The sequence below is a fragment of the Tiliqua scincoides genome, chromosome 4, assembly GCF_035046505.1.
Source record: "Tiliqua scincoides isolate rTilSci1 chromosome 4, rTilSci1.hap2, whole genome shotgun sequence".
Lineage (NCBI taxonomy): Eukaryota > Metazoa > Chordata > Lepidosauria > Squamata > Scincidae > Tiliqua > Tiliqua scincoides.
This window is the reverse complement of record NC_089824.1, coordinates 117,181,164-117,200,974: the sequence shown is the minus strand read 5'-3', so window position 1 is coordinate 117,200,974 and position 19,811 is coordinate 117,181,164. Positions and strand designations below refer to the sequence as shown.

The following is a 19,811-nucleotide window of genomic DNA, read 5'->3' as shown; positions in this document are numbered from 1 at the left end:
AGTGTAGGAGCCCACAGTTTCAAAACCCCAGCATCTTTCATTATAAGGATAGCAGGCTGGGAAAGGCCTATTTCTGAAACTTTGGAAAGTTTCTTCCAGTACATGTAGATCAGAGTTCAGGCTTGTAGGATCTACTTTGTTTTTCCAAGTACCCCAAGGTCTGCCAATCAGAAGCTGATGCGAAATTATAGTTCAGGAGGCAGAGCAAGTTACTTACTGCACTGAACCACCAAACTGATGTGTTTATGTACACAAAGAGAGTCTGGTCCAACAAGAAGCTGACGGAACATACCAAGATCCAGGTCTACAGAGCTTGCGTCCTGAGTACACTTCTGTACTGCAGCGAGTCATGGACTCTTCGCTCACAACAGGAGAGGAAACTGAGCGCTTTCCACATGCGCTGCCTCCGACGCATCCTCGGCATCACCTGGCAGGACAAAGTTCCAAACAACACAGTCCTGGAACGTGCTGGAATCCCTAGCATGTATTCACTGCTGAAACAGAGACGCCTGCGTTGGCTTGGTCATGTCGTGAGAATGGATGATGGCCGGATCCCAAAGGATCTCCTCTATGGAGAACTCGTGCAAGGAAAGCGCCCTACAGGTAGACCACAGCTGCGATACAAGGACATCTGCAAGAGGGATCTGAAGGCCTTAGGGATGGACCTCAACAAGTGGGAAACCCTGGCCTCTGAGCGGCCCGCTTGGAGGCAGGCTGTGCAGCATGGCCTTTCCCAGTTTGAAGAGACACTTTGCCAACAGTCTGAGGCTAAGAGGCAAAGAAGGAAGGCCCATAGCCAGGGAGACAGACCAGGGACAGACTGCACTTGCTCCCGGTGTGGAAGGGATTGTCACTCCCGGATTGGCCTTTTCAGCCACACTAGACGCTGTGCCAGAACCACCTTTCAGAGCGCGATACCATAGTCTTTCGAGACTGAAGGTTGCCAATACAACTGGGGGGGGGGGGTCCATAGCTTTCATCACATTCATAAATGGGTCCATAGCTCCAAAAAGGTTAAGAACCACTGTATTAGAACTTACTTGTATATTACTACAGATCAGACGGCCTAGCAGCCTAATGTGAGACTCTTTGTTATTACTGTTGAATATTAGGAGCCTCTTTGTTAACAACAACAACAACAACAAAAGCCTCTTTGTTATTACTGTTGAATATTAGGAGTAGGAATGTTGGTGAAGTTCTCTGAGTTTGGGCCATTTGCTACAGCACTACGTGAGTGACATAACATGTAATTCAGGTCTCATTTAGCCATCTACCAGGAGATTCCAATCTATCTGTAGTCAACCCCCCAAAGTAGGTACTAACAGGTAGATGGACCAATGATAGGACAGTATAAAAACAACTTCAATACTTTATGTTTCCATCTGTTAAGAAATTTGATATCCTAACCAAAGCCAGTGCCAGTGGAACACACATTTCAACAGCTTAGGCAGCTGCAAAAGCATCATAAAGGACTTTGCAAGAGTGCAGGGTGTGGGCACACCAGTGGGAAGGCCAAAGACTTTAATGAGCTCTGGGGGAGTAATGGAAGCTCACCGGAGCAGGTAAGCCTAGCTCAAGGGATAGAACAGGGAGGAGATGGGAGGACTGGACCTGAAAGGTACACAGGTTCGGCGGCAGCAGCGCATACCAAATCCATATCTCCTTCCCGGACATCATCCACCTGCACAGATCAACAGGACTTGCATCAATGATATCACTGTCACAGGTCCAAGCTGACCTATAGCAGCTGCTAAGGCTTATCTTTCTTCCAGTTTCACGTTTGCTGCAGGCTCTGATAAGTAGCAGCAACCCCTTGCAGAAGTGGTCGCAATTGCGATTTTGAGGGTCTCTGCAGCATGGGAGCCCTGCGGAAGCTGGCACATGGGATACCTGTTACCTGCACCCCCGAGAGGCTGCTGCAGGCTCTGATAAGTGGCAGCAAGCCCCTGTGCCCCTCCAAAGCAATGCAATCCAGTGGGTCACGTTGCTGCCTTCCCCCCTCCCCGCTCCTTAAGGGGGCAGAGGCTAGGGCTCTCTGGCTAGGGCATCACAACACCCCAGTTTGAGAACTACTGCTTTACCCCAAGGAGACCTCCAGCAGCTGAAAATCCCCCACAGGATGAAGCATTACCCTCACCAGCACCACTGCATCATCGTGTGGGTATTTAGTTAGGATTAAGCTGCCCAACTTCATTCCTGATCCACTTTCAAGAAAGCTCAGACAGAAAGCTAGCAATTTTATCTACGGGATAAACCAACCACCCTTTTGCACCACCTCTCTCACGAATTTTTTTAAGAACCACAGAGGAGCATTACTTCCAAGGGTAATGTGTGTGGGCTTTGCATATGGAACAACACCTGAAAGGTTTAACTCATGTTTTTGTTATGATTTTCCAAACAAATTACCCAATACAAGCTCACTGCCAATTTATGTGACTGCAGCTGTACTCCACAGCCCAACATGTTGTCACTTCCAGAATTTCACATGTGAGGCAATTATTCATAATCCAGAATGGAAACAAAATTAGAAAGAATCTTTTAAAAAGTCTCAACCAAATACGTTCATGGTCAAACACAATATTGCAGAAGTCTTCGGATGCAAAATGCCATCAATGGGTAAGACATCTTTTCCTTCCACTGAAATCTGAAGCTATTCTCATTCATGTATTTAAAAATTTGGCTGCAGTTCTCATGCTAAGGAGTATGAAGTGCAAGGGATGGAAGGGAAATCCAGACAAGAAGTAAATGTAGATATAAGGGGGCAACATGGTAAATGCTGAGGAATGAGGCAATAAGATCGTAAATGAAAAATGATAAAGCAATCGCTGGGGCATTTGGTGGGCCGCTGTGAGATACAGGAAGCTGGACTAGATGGGCCTATGGCCTGATCCAGTGGGGCTGTTCTGATGTTCTTAATAGTGGAATAAATGGGTGAAATTTGGAAAATTAAGACTTAAAGGACTTTAAAGTTCAATTTTCTAAATTGGGGCAGAGGTAAACAACAAGATCCCCAGATTTCAGCTGATGGGCCACATCTGACCCACCAACACAGTTTGACTAGCCCAGGGGTGTCCAAACTTTTTGGCAGGAGGGCCACATCATTTCTCTGACACTGTGTCGGGGGCCGAATTAATTTACATTTCAAATTTGAATAAATTTACATAAATGACTATATTAGAGATGGAACTTGTATGAATGAATGAAGGTCTTGCAATAGCTCAAGGCCTATAAAAATCCTTGCACAAAGCAAGGCTGGCCTTTCCTTCACTGCCACTGCTACATCACAGATGTGAAGCAGCAAGCAGTGGAGGGACTCCTTGTCCCACAGCTCATGCAAGAGGTCAAACAGTCATCTTCACACTGAGAGCAGTTGCGTCAGGCCAGCATGGGCTCCAGCAAGTCTCCAGAGGGCCAGATGCTCATTGGAGACTGGGGGCTCCCTGCGGGTCGGTTTGTGAGTCCCTGAGGGCCGCAAGTGGCCCCCGGGCCAGGGTTTGGGCACCCCTGGACTAGCCCATTGGGCACATTATATTGTGTTTGTTTGATGAATGAATGAATTTCCACCTCACCATTTTCCTGGTAAGGGCACTCAAGGCAACTTACAAGATTTAAAACATATAACAATAATAAAGCAATAAACCATTAAAACCAATTAAAGCAGACACCCAGTGGATTGCGTAAATTTAAACAATTAAAATTACATTCAATTAAAACGTCAGTCAGCCAACAAAAGCCATCCTAGAATAAAATGGTCTTAAGGTCCTGCCAAAAGGTCTCCAAAGAGGGAACAGTTCTTAGTTCCAAGAGGAGGGAGTTCCACAATCAGGGCGTCACCTCCAAGAAGGCTCTATTTCTCAATGCCATCCACCCCAACTCCCTCAGTGATGGCATGATTAATAGCAACCCCTCTGACGACTTCAGAAGATGATCTCTTGACTAAAATATGGCTGATCTGTTGACTAAAATATGCAACTTGTCCCTTAAAATGGCTATGGCGCCAGAGGACTGGAGGACAGCAAATATCACACCAACTTTTAAAAAGGAAGGAGAGGGGACCTGGGAAACTATAGGCCAGTAAGCCTAACATCTGCTTCAGGTAAGATAGTGGAATGCCTCATCAAAGATAAAATCTTAAAAAACATAGATAAACAAGCCTTGCTCAGGGAGAGTCAGCATGGCTTCTGTAAGGGTAAGTCTTGCCTCACAAACCTTTTAGAATTCTTTGAAAAGGTCAACAGGCATGTGGATGAGGGAGAACCCGTATATATCTAGACTTTCAGAAGGCGTTCAACATGGTCCCTCACCAAAGGCTGCTGAGAAAACTCCACAGTCAGGGAATTAGAGGGCAGGTCCTCTCCTGGATTAGGAACTGGTTCAGGACCAAGAAGCAAAGAGTGGGTGTCAATGGAAAATTTTTCACAATGGAGAGAGGATTGGACAGATTAGAAGTTGAAACGAGCACCTTTAATTGTGCCAGGAAATGAACTGGCAGCCAGTGTAGCCGTCGAAGTAGCAGCCCAACTGAGTCAAACTGACAAGTTCCTACAACCACACTGGCAGCTGCATCCTGTACTAACTGCAGTTTCAGAACAGTCTTCAAAGGCAGCCCCACATAGAGTGTGTTACAGTAATCTAATTTAGACATCACTAAGGCATGGGTCACTACTGTCAAGTCTGAGCAAATCAGGTATGATTGCACCTGTTGGATCAGCCGAAGCTGAACAAAGGCTCCCTTCACCATAGCTACCACCTGGAAATTCAGGAGCAGTTGCGCATCCAGAACTCCCTAGACTGCCTCTGCACATAAAGTATACAGTTTTGGTCAGTACTGCAGCCTGATGGCATGATATTGATTCTGGCAAACAGCAGGGTATGGAAGCCTCCCCATACTGAGATGGACTACAAAGTATGCAATATTGGTACTGTGTATAGCTCCTAGGTCGCATAAAGCCTCCCCATAGTCTACAGTTGTGCTAGACATGTGCAAGAACACCATGTTGTCATATAGCAATGTCCTGTTTTCCCCCACTTCTAGCAAAGGATTCAGTTGGTCTGGATGTCCCACATAGAAACTCTGGCCACAGATAAGCTACAGCTAGGTTTGGGGATGTCATTGAGACAGACAATGGCTAAGGAGTGGACATGTTGCAGGCCCAAGTAAGTTCACTGATTTATCAGGCTGCATCCTGGGAGCTGAGGTGAAACTAGAAGAGACTAAGCACTCCAGGAGGTGAGTGGTCTTACAAGTTTGTACCTGTTGCTTGATCTGGACACGCTGGTCCACCCTGCTCTCTCCCACAACATGGCCTGGCAAATTCGTGACAGCCAATACGTGCAATTACACCCATCTTCCTTTGAAGGCTATAACTAGCATGGAGGCTGTGTCTACATTTCTGCTCCTGTACTTTCTGGCTCATGCACAGAACAGCTGGACTCTGTTCTAGAATAGGAATACACAAGAAAATATAGGCTTACTGCATAAACACATTAAAAAGGAACTTGGAACAGATTGATTCTAAAAGAGAAAAACCTGTCAGAAATACCCATATATGCATCTCCAAAAATTAAGGCATTTAGATTCTTTTCCAAAACATTAAAAAAAAGTGTTGCACAACAAATTGAATTAAGGAGACTGCTCACTTACAACTGTTCTTAATGTGCATATTGGGAAGCCAAACCCCAAACTCATTAAAGGAAAACTAATACAATTTTTTTTAAGACAACAATAAATTAGTTTGCATCTGTCCTCAAGAAGTGAAACAAGCTACAACCTGAACATACATAAGAACATAAGAACAGCCCCACTGGATCAGGCCATAGATAATCAGTAAACAAAAAAGGTTTACTGAAGAATATGACTAAGAGGCACTGTCTATGGCTGAAACAATAGCTCAGGAATTTGGCATTTGTATTTCAATTCATTTATTGGGGAGGCGGGGGAGTGCAATAACATGCAAGCATTTTTGTTCTTGGCAGACCTCACAGTTACATGACCTCAGCTAAGGAATCTTCTTATAACCATTAGAGAAAATGCTTCAGTTCTATGGATGCAGAATGGTTACATGGTTCTCCATGAACTTTTTGTACACTATTCTGCCATAATAAGACCACTGGGACAGATCTTACTGGATGTTTTCTGAAGGTGGGGAACTACACTGAACGGAAAAAAAAAACACCTACAGTACATTCAAGAGCCAAAACAAAGAACAGGCCAAATTCATGCATGACTCTTATACTACAAATATGTGTTCCCTCACCCCAAGATAAAACAGTGCAGAACTGCAAGCTTTGCAATACTCAGTGGATGCACTCTACTATGATTAAAATGGAACATGGTGCTATATAAGAAAACTGCCCTCCATACAACATTCTATCACATCCTAGTGTGATGATGAAACCCAACCCAGGATGGAACTCTGCAGACAGGAACAAACTCCAGGCTTAAGAGGCCAACCTAGACATGTGCCAATTTGCATTAGTAAGAGGTGAGCTATTTACTGGAACTGCCTTTTTCTCTCTCAAAGAAATATGGGGGGGGGGGAGAGATTCTCATCAAGATCATGGGCATGAGAAAGAGGAAGGTTAGCCCTTTCATGTCATGCCATATTCTCACTGAAAATTGCCCCCCATGAAGCAATTATTTGCTGCAAATAGGCACTTCAGGGGCATATATCAACTTGGGTGTGGGATTTTCAACAGGAAAACAATGCAGAGGGAAAGGGCTAACCTCCCCTTTCTCCTGTGCTGAGGTCCCAAACAGAACATCACCCCCACATTAGATTTTTCTGCACATCTCTTACTAATGCAAATCAGCACACATCTAGTTTGCTCAGTAATCTCACATGAAAGTTTAAGCCTTTCCCCAAATAGTGTCCTTGTATGGATTCTCCAGCATCAATCTTGATTGCCAGATTCCACCAGGCCTGTATAAGGAGAAAGCGCCCTCCCCAAGTGGCAGTTACACACTTGCAGTTCCTGGGTGGGGCATTTAGAAGAGCAGGGGCAGGAAAATCAGAGAGTTTAAGACTTTAACATAATCCAGCAGCATCTTCTTCAGCTGTTCCACTATTGTAGCTTATATTGCATTGTATAATTTGCTGTTAGCTCCCAAGAGGAACGTTTAAACCAAAAGGTGGGATATAAATTGTTAAACTAGATAAACAATTCAACATAAGTGAATGACTGCCATTCATCAATATGGGAAAAGATAAGTACTACACTTGTGGGGCAGGAAAGAAAGGGAACCAATTTCAGGTTCGGGGGGGGGCTGGGTGAGAGAACCACCATTCAAGGGATGTTGGAGGGAAGTGAAAGACGACCAAGAGAACTCATAAAGCATGGGGGCGGGAATGAGCAGAAATAAAGAGAAGCTGGTAAAAGAAGGGATGGTACAAGGAGGCAGGAGTTCACATGACATTATTTTGGAGAACTCTCTTAAACTAGTCCCAACATGGCAAAGATGACACTGTCCTTAATTTCATGAATTACAAGATGCCTCCACACAGTTGCCCTGCAACTGCTGAGACAAAGTTGTACCTCTTCTCCCTCCCCCCAGCAGTACTACTAGAAGGGCATTTCATTCTTTTCATTTAAAATGCCAAATATTTGTTTAAGCTGCTCAGACCTTTCGGGGTGGAGGGAGATACCTGTCAAAGAAACAAACTCAGGCAGCACTGCTAAAAAATAACTCACATTTCAGGCTTTCTGCCGTCTTTATGGAAAGTAGTATAGTTAAAAACCATTCACTTAGTTCTGAAAGCCACCAAGGAAAGACACTCGTAACCAACTGTCAGTGTCAAACTTCAGGAATCCGAAGTTGCCTGTCTCAGCACAAAGCAAGGCTGAGTCACCTCTTAACAGGACTTTAATCAGTATGTTCGGGAAGTCTGGGAAAACAAACATATGTACACTAAGTTACTAAGGGGCAAATCCTGTGGTTATTCTCATTGGCTAGGATCCAAAGATCCCCATGCACATGCACGGGGGCGGCATGAGAGGCTGCAGTACTAAATGTACCCTCCAACATTCCAGAGATTTAAATGGGCCTCTTGTTCATTTCTCACACCTCAATTCTCAATGAAAGGCTCACTGCCTCTAACCAGCACATGATGCTGAAGGTAGGCTTTCTGCACCTCCTATAACCTTCATTATATTTACTATGCAACTGCATATTATCCTAAAATGGCTTTTGAAACTGGGGTGTTAATAAGGTGACAACAGCTTCCTCTTTTTTTTTTATAACTTAAGAAAGTTGAATCTCACCAGATCTGGTTGGACGTCTTAATAAAATTCTTCCAGCTCAAACACATCCAGTACTGCAACACATAGTATACTGCCTCGGTATGTGTTATGATGAAAACAGAGAGGAACTAGTACCCTGACATTTTGTGATCCTGCGCATATGTCTTACATACGTACATTGCACTAGAATCAAGATGACCACCCATCTATAAACACATTCAGAGGCTTAACTTCTAGAGACCAGAGGAATAGCCCCACATGTCCCCAAAAGCCAGAAATAAGGGCAGTTTATCAGACAGGCACCAGGAAATAAGAACTGTCCCTGAAAAACAGGCACTTGGAGTATATAGCAAAGAGGAGGCCTCAAAAGCACCAAAACCAAGACAGAAGTTCTGCTTGTTGTTTAGATGCTTGACCACAAATTCCCTTAACTCTTGTCTTGATGTGCAAACAAAACAACTTTCATTAGAAAGAAATAATTTGCACTGTTGGCTTTACATAGTGAGATAATGCAGATTATTTGTTTGAGCAGATCCCTACCTGTTTCTCTCCCCTTCTTCTTTTGTATCCCTTGTTGATTTCTAGACTGTAATTGATTGATTTCTAGACTTTCTGATTCTGTACATCAGGGTACAGAATTGCTCTCTCATTCTTTGTAAAGTGCCATCTACATGAATGGTGCTACTTAAAATGAATAAATAATAAAAGTAGCTAACATTCAATTACATATACAAAGTACATTACATTATGTAATCAGGGTACCACCTCCTTTGAAACAAGCAACATAGTTACATTAGCAAATAATTTTGCTCTTCTACACAATTGAAAGTTCATTATTCTTTCTCCTCTGATGAAGAGTGTAACATCTTGTGTAACAAGATGAAGAGTAACAAGAAATTACATACAGCTACATCAATAGAGATCGGTACAACAAAGTATATTTACATAGCTATTTTGCATACACAATAAAAAAGAGACAATTTAACATCTCAGAACAACACAACAAATGGCAATTGCTAATTGGCTCTAGTGGTTCTGCAGACCTAAGAAATGAAGCAACACAAGGAATCAACGTCAGGTTTCAAAGCACTGAAAACATTTCTGCTGACCCTTGTATAAAGTAACAGTTCCCATTTTAAAGTTAGAATTGCTGACAGTATGTTAAATTAGCTGACCTGTCTGCTGTGGTTCCAAACCATCAACCCTTAACATGAAACTCTCATCAGAAGCTAGTTTTAATAGACTGGAGAGTTGTGGGCCAGGTCTCCACTAACAATCTCCAAAATAAGTTGACACCAGCAAGTCTTATGGATGTAGTCGTGCTTAAGATTTGTGATCTTTCAGGGGGGTGGATTTAGCCAAGGGGTCATAAGCTGCAGATCCATAATGTATACTGTATATCATTAGTTCACTCTGAACTTGCCTTATCTACTAAAGCTAACTCTGTGAGAAGGCAGCTGAGGAGGGCAGAGACAGCAGCTTTTCCATCTCATGGCACAAAAACCTTTGCGCCAAGTCTGGTGCACAGGATCTCGTTAACCTAAGTAGTAAAAAAAATGGCCATGGATGTTGGGATAGGTAGGGGTTTGTTTGTTTCCTGTTTAGGAAAATTAATTTCTATAAGGTCATTATTCATTTCGAATACCAGACATTGCAGTCTGGGATGTAGTAACAGGAGCACTGACTCTTCTTTGCTATAACACATATAGGTAAGTTTAGAAGGCTTATTTTAGGGATAGTAAAAGAAAAGTTTTATTTCGCCAGAAGAAATTGGTTTAGTGCAGCACTGTAGGAATCCTGATTCCACTGAGTTGGCTTTTTAATTATTTATCCGGCTGGACCAGAATTATTTTTCAATAAAACCAGTTTATTTGCACTAACTACCTGTCTCTAACTTTTCACATACATGAAGTGCACAGTGCTCCCCTTCAATATTCTTCCAAGCCTTGGAAGACTCCCCCCACAATCCGAGCATGCTTTTCATTACCTTTCAATTAATCTGAAGATCATCACTATGACTCAACCCACTAAAGTGGTTCAAAAACAAGGTAACAAATCCCACAGCTAGCATTCTGTGGTTACTATCTGGAATTGGCAGATCCTTCAGAAGAGTGAAATGTAGCTTTTACAGTTCTGGTCTGTCATCATGACCAAAAACAGAATCTACTCTAGCAAACGTATCTCTATCTAAAACCATGGCCTAGTGTGCTGCCTAAAAGTGATGCAGCCACTGCTGGATGGGAGATATATATGCCAGTTGTCTCTTGGTCATGCTGGGCTCCTTTATCTTCCGTAGGGAACATGCAAACTATAAATCCACTCACAAGGATCTATGGAGGTGGGAGAAATGCAACTGATAGCAGCAGGTAACTGTTTCAACACCCTCCCATACATTTTTCACCCCGCCATCTCCTAATTCCACAGAAGTAAATGATTCCCATCAATATCAACAAGAGATTTTTATGGGACTGCTATTTGGAAATATATTTTGAGATGGGTGCAAATCCTGTCCCTTCCCAAACACAAAAGGGTGAATTATGATTTTGAAGATTTGGTTCTAACAATGCAGGACTCTCAAGAAGTTCAAACCAGAAAAGACTCAACTGATGAGATTAGACTAATCTATTGCCAATAAATTCAGGAAATTAGACTAATCTGCTTCCAATAATTTCTGTTCATGCAAATTATGCATATGGCAAGAGACATGTAAATAAGCCATGACCCTCTGCTCAAGAGGCTTTGGCAGGATGTGTCTATGGTCCTAAAACTTTGATTTAAAGCAGAGTCTTCTCTGTAGATCCAAAAGCAGCCTTCAAAGACTTCCCTGCTTGAACCAAAAGCTTTTTAAAATATTCAGCTGCAGGATATGATGCCACTGTCAGTGGCCTTATATCCTAGCAAAAGCTGCCATCTGAAAAAAATACTCAAATATTTTATTTTGTTCACCCATCTCTACTACAAACAGGAGACATAGATGGGAAGTCTGCCACTCACCAAAGGAAGCAGATTTGAAATCATCTGTTCTGTTGAGAACACTCTGTATTTCTTGGGAAAAAGGATAAATTCTCAGAACTTTCTGTATTCAGGGTGTAGTTTGCTTATCTTACCTGACCATGCTGCCTGACAAGGATCCTATTTGATCTCAAGGTGGTTTTAAGAAGTTCATTTTGTTATATTTCCATGCAAATGGTGTTATATAAATATGAAAACTGATTTTAAAATATATACATATTTCAAATCTATTTTCAGAATTTCTAAGCAGGCTTCACGGTATGTAGCACTCAAGGCAGCTTACAAGTTATTATTTCTAAAAGTCTTATACTGTGCCTTATCAAATATTGTTCCATGACAGCTTACACTGAAGACTTTAACACAAATAAGAACAATAAAACATAAGAGCAGAAGGAAAAACAATAAAAACAAACCAATAAAACCAGTTAAAATATCTTGACGATGAAAGGCAACACAAAACACCACTGCAGGCCTGCACTCCTGCATTGCAGGAGCATGACTATTGCTAGGCACTTAAAAGAAAGTAAATATGGTGCCAGGTTCATGCGCCTAAAGGAGGAGCTCCAAAGTTTTTATGCAACCACTACACATGCTCTCTGAAATTTATATCTCATGTTTCCATCCATTGGGTACACAAGGCAGCTTACAGCAATAAAGCCTCTAGAAACTTTTAAGACCTGACAATAAAAATATCAAAATGATACATACAGCACCACCATGTTTCATAATGAACCCAATATAAAGCTCCAGTAAAACGTAACATAAGCCCTCTTCAAACACAGTTCTATATAAAGATGGAGGGGGAGGTGATCATACCTTTTCCACCCCTACGTCAAATGACTATAATGTAGCAGGCAGGCATTTTTCTTTCTAATAGGGCCTTACGCAGAGTCCAATACATGTTTTCTGACAAGCATGATCATTTCCTCTCAAATGGGGGTTACCCAGTGGTTAACAGACAGATAGGATTTACATCCAACATGTTGATGCAAGGTGAAGGGAAAGCATGAAATGATGGGACAGGTATCATTCCATTCTTCCACTGTATGTACACAGGTTAGATCTACTGCTGAACAGCGCTGTAGTTTACATTTCAAAATGATGCTATTGGATGGATCCTTATCTGCTGTAAATCATGGATGTCACTCAAGACTGCCACTACAGGCAACTGTTGCCTTCCTCATCTCAGAGAAGAGAACGGAAGAAAGATAGTGAATACATTTCACCAGAGGATTCTTTTAGTGTGGGTGTTAGCAAGTTCTTAATTCATCAGGATTCTGAACCAGAATCAATGAAGAATTCTGAGTAATTACAGTCTCTAATTTAGTCCTTATTTTATTTGGAGAGCTTAATAGCTTGAATTTCCCATGTCAAAGCAAATGCCCAAGGCGGTTTACAAAGCTCCACAGTAGAGTACAAATGAGTTTTTACTATAATTGTTCTACGGAGAGCTCATAGAACCCTTCTCTTCCATATGGAATCCTTCACAGTGTGGTCATCACATCTGGCATCTGGGTATGCCTTGTGAACTTCCAGAATATAATTCTTTTATTAAGAACTTGGGTTGACTATAAAATACATTGCCATTCTTATTTTGTATTTCATTGCAATGAGTGGAACTTCTGTCCTTTAGTACAAGTTCCTGATTTAGTCAAAGGGCATTAAATAGGGCCAAGCACAATATGGCACCACTCATGTGCCATTTGCCATTGAAGTGCATCTTTTCTGGGATGAAGCACAGAAAGTGCATAATAACACAGAGTCAAAGTACACAACTGTGTAGGCCAGATAGAACAGAGAAGAAAATGTATATAAATTGGAGCCTTTCAGAAAAAGCTCAGAGCAGCTTACATGAAGCTCCAGGTACTGATCAGTCTGAGACCACCAGCTTTGCTTTAATTGTAGGTCATGCCATTATCCACTGATTGGACTCACCACTGATACCAGGGTCCACAATTAAATGCCTTGTAGCAAGGGAAAAAAACAACAAAATTCTATTTCCTACCTTTGTGCTGTTAATTATATAATTTCATGCTATTAGATTCTATTATTTACCCTATTTAGTGGCTGAATGCAAAATAGCATCTATTCCAATGCCTTCTGGGGCGACAATGGAGGAGCAAAAAACCTGAACGTGGGTCTTTAAAGCTACTTTTCCACTTATTTGGTATCCACTGATTTTTTTTATCCACTAAGACAGTGGTTCTCACACATTTAGCAGCGGGACCCACTTTTAAGATTGAGAATCTCTCACAACCCACCGGAAGTGACATCATAAAGCAGGGAAATTTTTAACAATCCTAGACTGCAATCCTACCCACACTTATCTAGGAGTAAGTCCCATTGACTATCATTGTTAAAAGAATATACATAGTAGCCAGGGAGACAGACCAGGGACAGACTGCACTTGCTCCCAGTGTGGAAGGGATTGTCACTCCCGAATTGGCCTTTTCAGCCACACTAGACGCTGTTCCAGAACCACCATTCAGAGCGTGATACCATAGTCTTTCGAGACTGAAGGTTGCCAACATTTGATTCGAGTAGCTTGTTCAAAGTACAGGTCTGTAACATTTCCCCAAATGCAGTCACATACCATGCCATCACATGCCATCAAGTATCTAATATATTAAAAATAAAATATTGAAATGAATGGAGACCCACCTGAAATTGGCTCACGTCCAACCCACAATTTGAGAAACACTGCACTAAGGGTTCCGGAACAAAACCCCAGTGGATAACAAGGCACGACATGTTGCATGCACTCTTGCACATTCCCTCTAAATAGGAATCACAGTATCCAAAACAAAACAAATGGAACTCAGCTGTACCAGCACTTGGAGAAATCTATCTATAATGTTCTCTGACTGGGAGTAGTTCTCCAAGGGGCTCAGGCATGCGTCTTTCCCAGCCTTGCTGCACTGGACCTGGAACCTTTGGCATGCAATGCCTGTGCTCTGTCAGTGAGCTATGGGCCCTCCCCTATTCTCTCAAGACCTGTAAGAGTATCTACAATTTAACGGCCCTCCCCCTACATTTTCTAATACCATGGTGATTTTAAAAGAAAGATGCATTGAAACTTCAGCTGGTGAAAATCCTTAAGTTTTGTGTTTTGTGCAAGAGAAGAATCAAGTACAAAAGGAGAGCTACAAGTATTTTAATGTTAAAACCAGGCTTTGGCACAGTTCACAGCAGAGCTGCTTGCTTGGAATTCAGCTTTCAACCAAGACTCCAAAGTCCACCAAGCATTTGTACAAGGCGGCAAAGTGGCATTTTCACTCACCCCTAGCCATCTTGCTCCTTTATTGGCAGCCTGTTGAATCTGCACTCTTTTCAGGGTGACATGGTACACTGCTCCTTCCTCTACCTCTTCACCCCAGTCCTGAATTGAGCTCTGCCAGAAGAGGAAAAGAAATGGTTGAGATTTGAAAAAAAAGAAAGAAAAAGGAGAGGTTATTTTTCCTACCCCACTGAGCACAAATCTAGGTTAGCTGCTGCATAGTTTGTAGCAAAGGGCTCAGGGCACAGGATGCGTGGTACAAAGTAAATATAACAATCACAGAGAAAAGCAAGATACTTTTCAATGGAAGCAAAGCTGGGATACTCTTGGCAAGCTGCCCTTTCCTGTGATATCAGGAAAGCCTGAGTTTCCATTTAGTTATTTTTCTTCCCTAGGATTGGCACATATTTTAAATAGTTTTACAATGTCTTTTCATAAGGAAATACTCCCTACATACCCCACAACAAGTATTATCATTACTGTTTCAATTAGCTGCACTTTTAAAATTACTGAATGACTTACTCAGGCAGAGAGATAACATTCAAAACAGGGATTTACATTACAGTAGATTTTAATTTCTTCTGGAAATAATGATCTAAATGATTTCATCGTTTTTGTTTTTAAAGCACATTTTCAGGATATGTGAAAGCATTATAATAACTTATAGACTTCCAGCAAACTTTTTTTAAGTTCCATCTGTCAGAAGGCTGAGGGGAAAAGGCATCATAACGTTTCACGTGCAACTTTTATTGAAATATGTGCTGCAACAAGCCTCTGGGTGGCATTCCCTGAAGTAAATTATATACTGTTTATTAAAAACAAACCCCTTATGATTGACGCAGCAGGGACCAAATAATCTCAGTTTACTCCGCTCCCTTCTCAAGCCCTTTCCCACAGCAAGGGCACACACACAAAAGTCATTTGCTTTGTGCACAAGCATCATTCTGAAAGCATGCAAAGTAACAGTATTTAAGACACTAAAAAGACACTTTAAAAGTATTCTCCAGAAAGAAGGCATGAGGTGAAGAAACAGACAGCTTGCCAGTTGCCCTTAAAATGTTTTTTAACAAGTACATCCAGTCCCAAAACAGGGATTGCTTCCCCTAAGACAAACCATTAAGAAAAGAAAGTAAGCTTTCATTACCATTTTAGCTCTCCAAAGCAATTTCATCCTTAGGTTTCTCTTCGGTACATCGAAGGGGCATGATGCGTCCTGAAAACGGCTTTAAAAATCCTCTCACAGGCACTTCTCCAACTCAGGAAAGCACCACTCTGCCTTGCGCTGCACTCGGCAGTCAATTCATGACCACAAAGAGCTGTGAGTGGTGTGCAGAGACAGTGAGGGAGACAGAGAGACTCCTCCCCCCTACACACACACACACACACACACACACACACAGAGTGATGTAAGGTTTTCCTGTTTACACTGGTGAACTTAAACTCTTGCTTTCTAGGCTTCAAACAGAGAAGGAATCACTGTCGAGTAATCTTCTGGCACTTAGAGACCCTCCAAGTCTGCACTAAGCCTCTGAAGTTGATTATCTCGGGTTTCCGAAAGACACCAGGTGCCAAAACAGATATGTGGGGTTCCACCCCCTCCTCTAGGCAAAAGGGACAAAGAGAGGAGTGGTGAAGGGAGAGGGTTAGCTAAATTTCTATTATCTCTGTGTAGACTTCGATGAATAGTTAAATCTGAATGGCCCCAGCAAGGGATAGACAATGAAAAGCGGTGTTACTAAGAGGAAGGCTTATCTGCCAAGAAGATGCTAAAAGCCAATACAATTGGAAACACAGCTGATTTGGGAGGTTCTAGTTTACCAAAGACTTCACAATTAACTTGGCTGCCTTAATGGTACCACAGGACTCTTCATCATTTTTACAATCAGAAACGGTTTTAAGACTAAATATGCAGAGCCAATAAGGCAAGGGACCCAAAGCTATGCAACATGAGGAGGCAGAGGAAGAAGAGAGAAAACGAAGCTAAAAGTTCTATTGGCTCTCCTGCTGGCTGGGGCAAACAAAACATTGTTTCAAAACAATGTGCTCACATCTTTAATGAGCTCTGATTCATACATACTTCATTGTAGAAAACCTGCAACACTAAAACAAGGGAAGCAACTGAACAGATGTGTGGAACCATCCCAGCACACATGTTGGTCTGCAGATTCCTTATGGCACAATCCTCCACAGCAGCTGCTCCACCACTGCTCGCCATCACATAAGAGCTGTAAAGCACTTTGCAACGGCCTAACAGTTGCTGGTGCAAAGACCCACACCAGCCCACACTGGCAGAAGGAGTGTTCTGTGCTGAGCAGCACATAAGAACAGACCCACTGGATCAGGCCATAGGCCCATCTAGTCCAGCTTCCTGTATCTCACAGGGCCCACCAAATGCCCCAGGGAGCACACCAGATAACAAGAGACCTCATCCTGGTGCCCTCCCTTGCATCAGGCATTCTGACATAGCCCATTTCTAAAATCAGGAGGTTGCGCATACACATCATGGCTTGTAACCCATAATGGATTTTTCCTCCAGAAATTTGTCCAATTCCCCTTTAAAGGCATCTAGGCCAGATGCCATCACCACATCCTGTGGCAAGGAGTTCCACAGACCAGCCACATGCTGAGTAAAGAAATATTTTCTTTTGTCTGTCCTAACTCTCCCAACACTCAATTTTAGTGTATGTCCCCTGGTTCTGGTGTTATGTGAGAGTGTAAAGAGCATCTCTCTATCCACTCTATCCTTCCCATGCATAATTTTGTATGTCTCAATCATGTGCCCCCCAAGGTGGCTCTTCTCTAGGCTGAAGAGGCCCAAACGCCGTAACCTTTCCTCATAAGGAAGGTGCCCCAGCCCAGTAATCATTTTAGGGCACAACGCTAACCCCTAATGTCAGTGCTTTCCAGCACTGACCTAAGGACAATGCAGCTCTGAGGTAAGGGAACAAACATTCCCTTACTCTGAGGAGGCCTCCGTGAATGACATCCAACTGCAGGATGCAGCACACATCCCATTGGCATCACTATGCTAGTTCTCGAAAGTACTGACATAAGGGGTTAGGATTGTGCCCTTAGTTGCTCTCTTTTGCACCTTTTCCATTTCCACTATGCTCTTTTTGAGATGTGGTGACCAGAACTGGATGGAAAACTCCAGGTGTGGCCTTACCATCGATTTGTACAACGGCATTATAATATTAGCCGTTTTGTTCTCAATACCTTTCCTAATGATCCCAAGCACAGAATTGGCCTTCTTCATTGCTGCTGCACATTGAGTCGACACTTTCATCGACTTGTCCACCACCACCCCAAGATCCCTCTCCTGATCTGTCACAGACAGCTCAGAACCCATCAGCCTATATGTGAAGTTTTGATTTTTTGCCCCAACTTCTGCCAACTTCAACAACTTCAACAGATTTTTCTGCCCCACAGAGGCAGAACAAGGTGGGAGGCCAGATCGGGACCAGAAAGGGGGGTCGGGAGTCAGCGGCAGCGAGGTGTGCCAGAACTTATTCCCCTTCCCGGGCTCAATCTGTCAATAAGGCTCCACTCAGATGTGTCCCAGCTATTTAGCTCATGCAGGTTCACTGCACAGGCTGGGGCTTACCATGGAGCTAGGGACTGAATGTTGCCTTACCTTGAGGACCCTGCCAGCCTTCCAACTTCCCCCATAGGATGCAGCATGGCCCATGCTGGTCCCATTGCATTGGTGTGTGGGGGGGGGGCAGATAAGATTGGGCTGCTTGTCAACGATGTCAGCAGTGTATAGATGCCAACAAGGAACATTTCAAGCACTTGGTCAGTCGGTCAATCTGACTGAGTCAAGCAACTGCTTCTGTGTGCGCCATATGCAGTATATGTGTGAATTATAGTATGAGTGTGAATTATAGCATTAAGTGTATGTACATTTTCTTGTGACATGCTGTAGTTGATGTGCAACAGTATGAAGAAAGGAAATCAAATAGACACACGCAGAAATCAAATGTACAGGAGGAGCCTGTTTATCTGTGGATTTTATATCCAAAGATTTGACTCAATGTAGTCACCTCCAGAGGGCTTTCTGAAGCCTGCAGAGGCTCTGTGCATCCACCCACAGCCTTTGAGGGCTTCTGAATGGCCAAAAAGGCCAAAAAACACCACTTCTGGTTTCCGGAAGTGACTTTTAATGCCTTATAACGCCTTATAACAGGGTTTCTCAAACTAGGTTGTCACGATGCCCTAGCCTGAGGGTCCTGGCCTCTGCCCCCTTAAGGGGCGGGGGCAGGGGAGAGGCATTTACTTACCAGTCCCTGCAGCAGCCTTCCAAGGGTGCAGGGAGCACTGCATGGAGGGCTCTCTTAAAAAGTGAAAGTGGAGTGATCACACTCCATTTCCGGTTTTGCGGAGGCGGAGCACGATTGCTCCGCTTTCACTTTCTAAGCTTCAGGGAGCCCTGCAAACATTTGTGCATGGCTCCCTGCACCCTCAGGAGGCTGCTGCAGAGACTGGTAAGTAAATGCCAGTCCCTGCAGCCTCCGTAGCGACACGATCCTGGGGATGGCATCGCTGCCTGCCCCCCTACCCACTTTGCAGAGACTAAAAGTAGAACAAATTCAGGCAACCTCATACCACAGTGCTACATACATTGCTTCATCACACAGGGACAGCTTAAGGACTGCTTTAATGGCAGGCACTTAGCATGACAGCTAAAAGGAACCTCCGCATTTAAAGGCTGAATACCTCTGAATCCAGCTGCTAGGGCTAGGCAACAGAGGAAGGTTATGGCCTTCATACACTGATTCTGACCTTCCAGAAACGCATCTGTCAGCTGCTGCTGGAGACACAATGTTGAACTAGAATTGGAATTAGAAAAGGACGGGCGGGTTAGTGGACAGACCAGGCCCAGAAAGGTGGGTAAGGCCAGCTTCTGGCACCTAGGCCAGATCTAGCCCCCCCCCTTTCCAGCAGCCTGGCATTAAACTGGGCTGCTCGGATCTGCATCAGCGATTTAGCTGGTGCAGATCCAAGTAGTCTTATTGAGGTGGCTGGGGCATTACTTGGCATAAGAGGATCTTTATCCGCTTACTCTGAGTTACACAGCAGCCACTGCCAACACTGCACTGGATACAGCACAGGCTAGCAGGCCAACCTGTTCCAGCGCAGTTTAGGATTGGCCTGTTAGTAATGCTAGGGACAGGTAGGGAGTAATAGCAGAAATGAGTGATTAAAGCAGTCTCACATACAACAAAACTGTCTTTTGTCAAGAGCTCTACTAGAATAACAGGAGAACAGCAGTCATTGTTAC

General features: G+C 43.2%; 1 protein-coding gene across 1 annotated transcript in view; it reads right to left on the bottom strand.

Annotated features, from left to right (window-relative positions):
- Window positions 1-15,829, bottom strand: part of RGL1 (ral guanine nucleotide dissociation stimulator like 1) — a 107,474-nt gene extending 91,645 nt beyond the window's left edge. Inside the window, exons 1-2 of the mRNA XM_066623539.1 lie at window positions 15,675-15,829; window positions 14,534-14,644 (exon numbers count right to left, since the gene is read on the bottom strand). Of these exons, the coding sequence (XP_066479636.1) occupies window positions 14,534-14,644; window positions 15,675-15,701 (138 nt within the window). The 5' untranslated portion in view covers window positions 15,702-15,829. The remainder of the gene's footprint in view (window positions 1-14,533; window positions 14,645-15,674) is intronic.
- Between the last annotated feature and the right edge of the window lie 3,982 nt (window positions 15,830-19,811).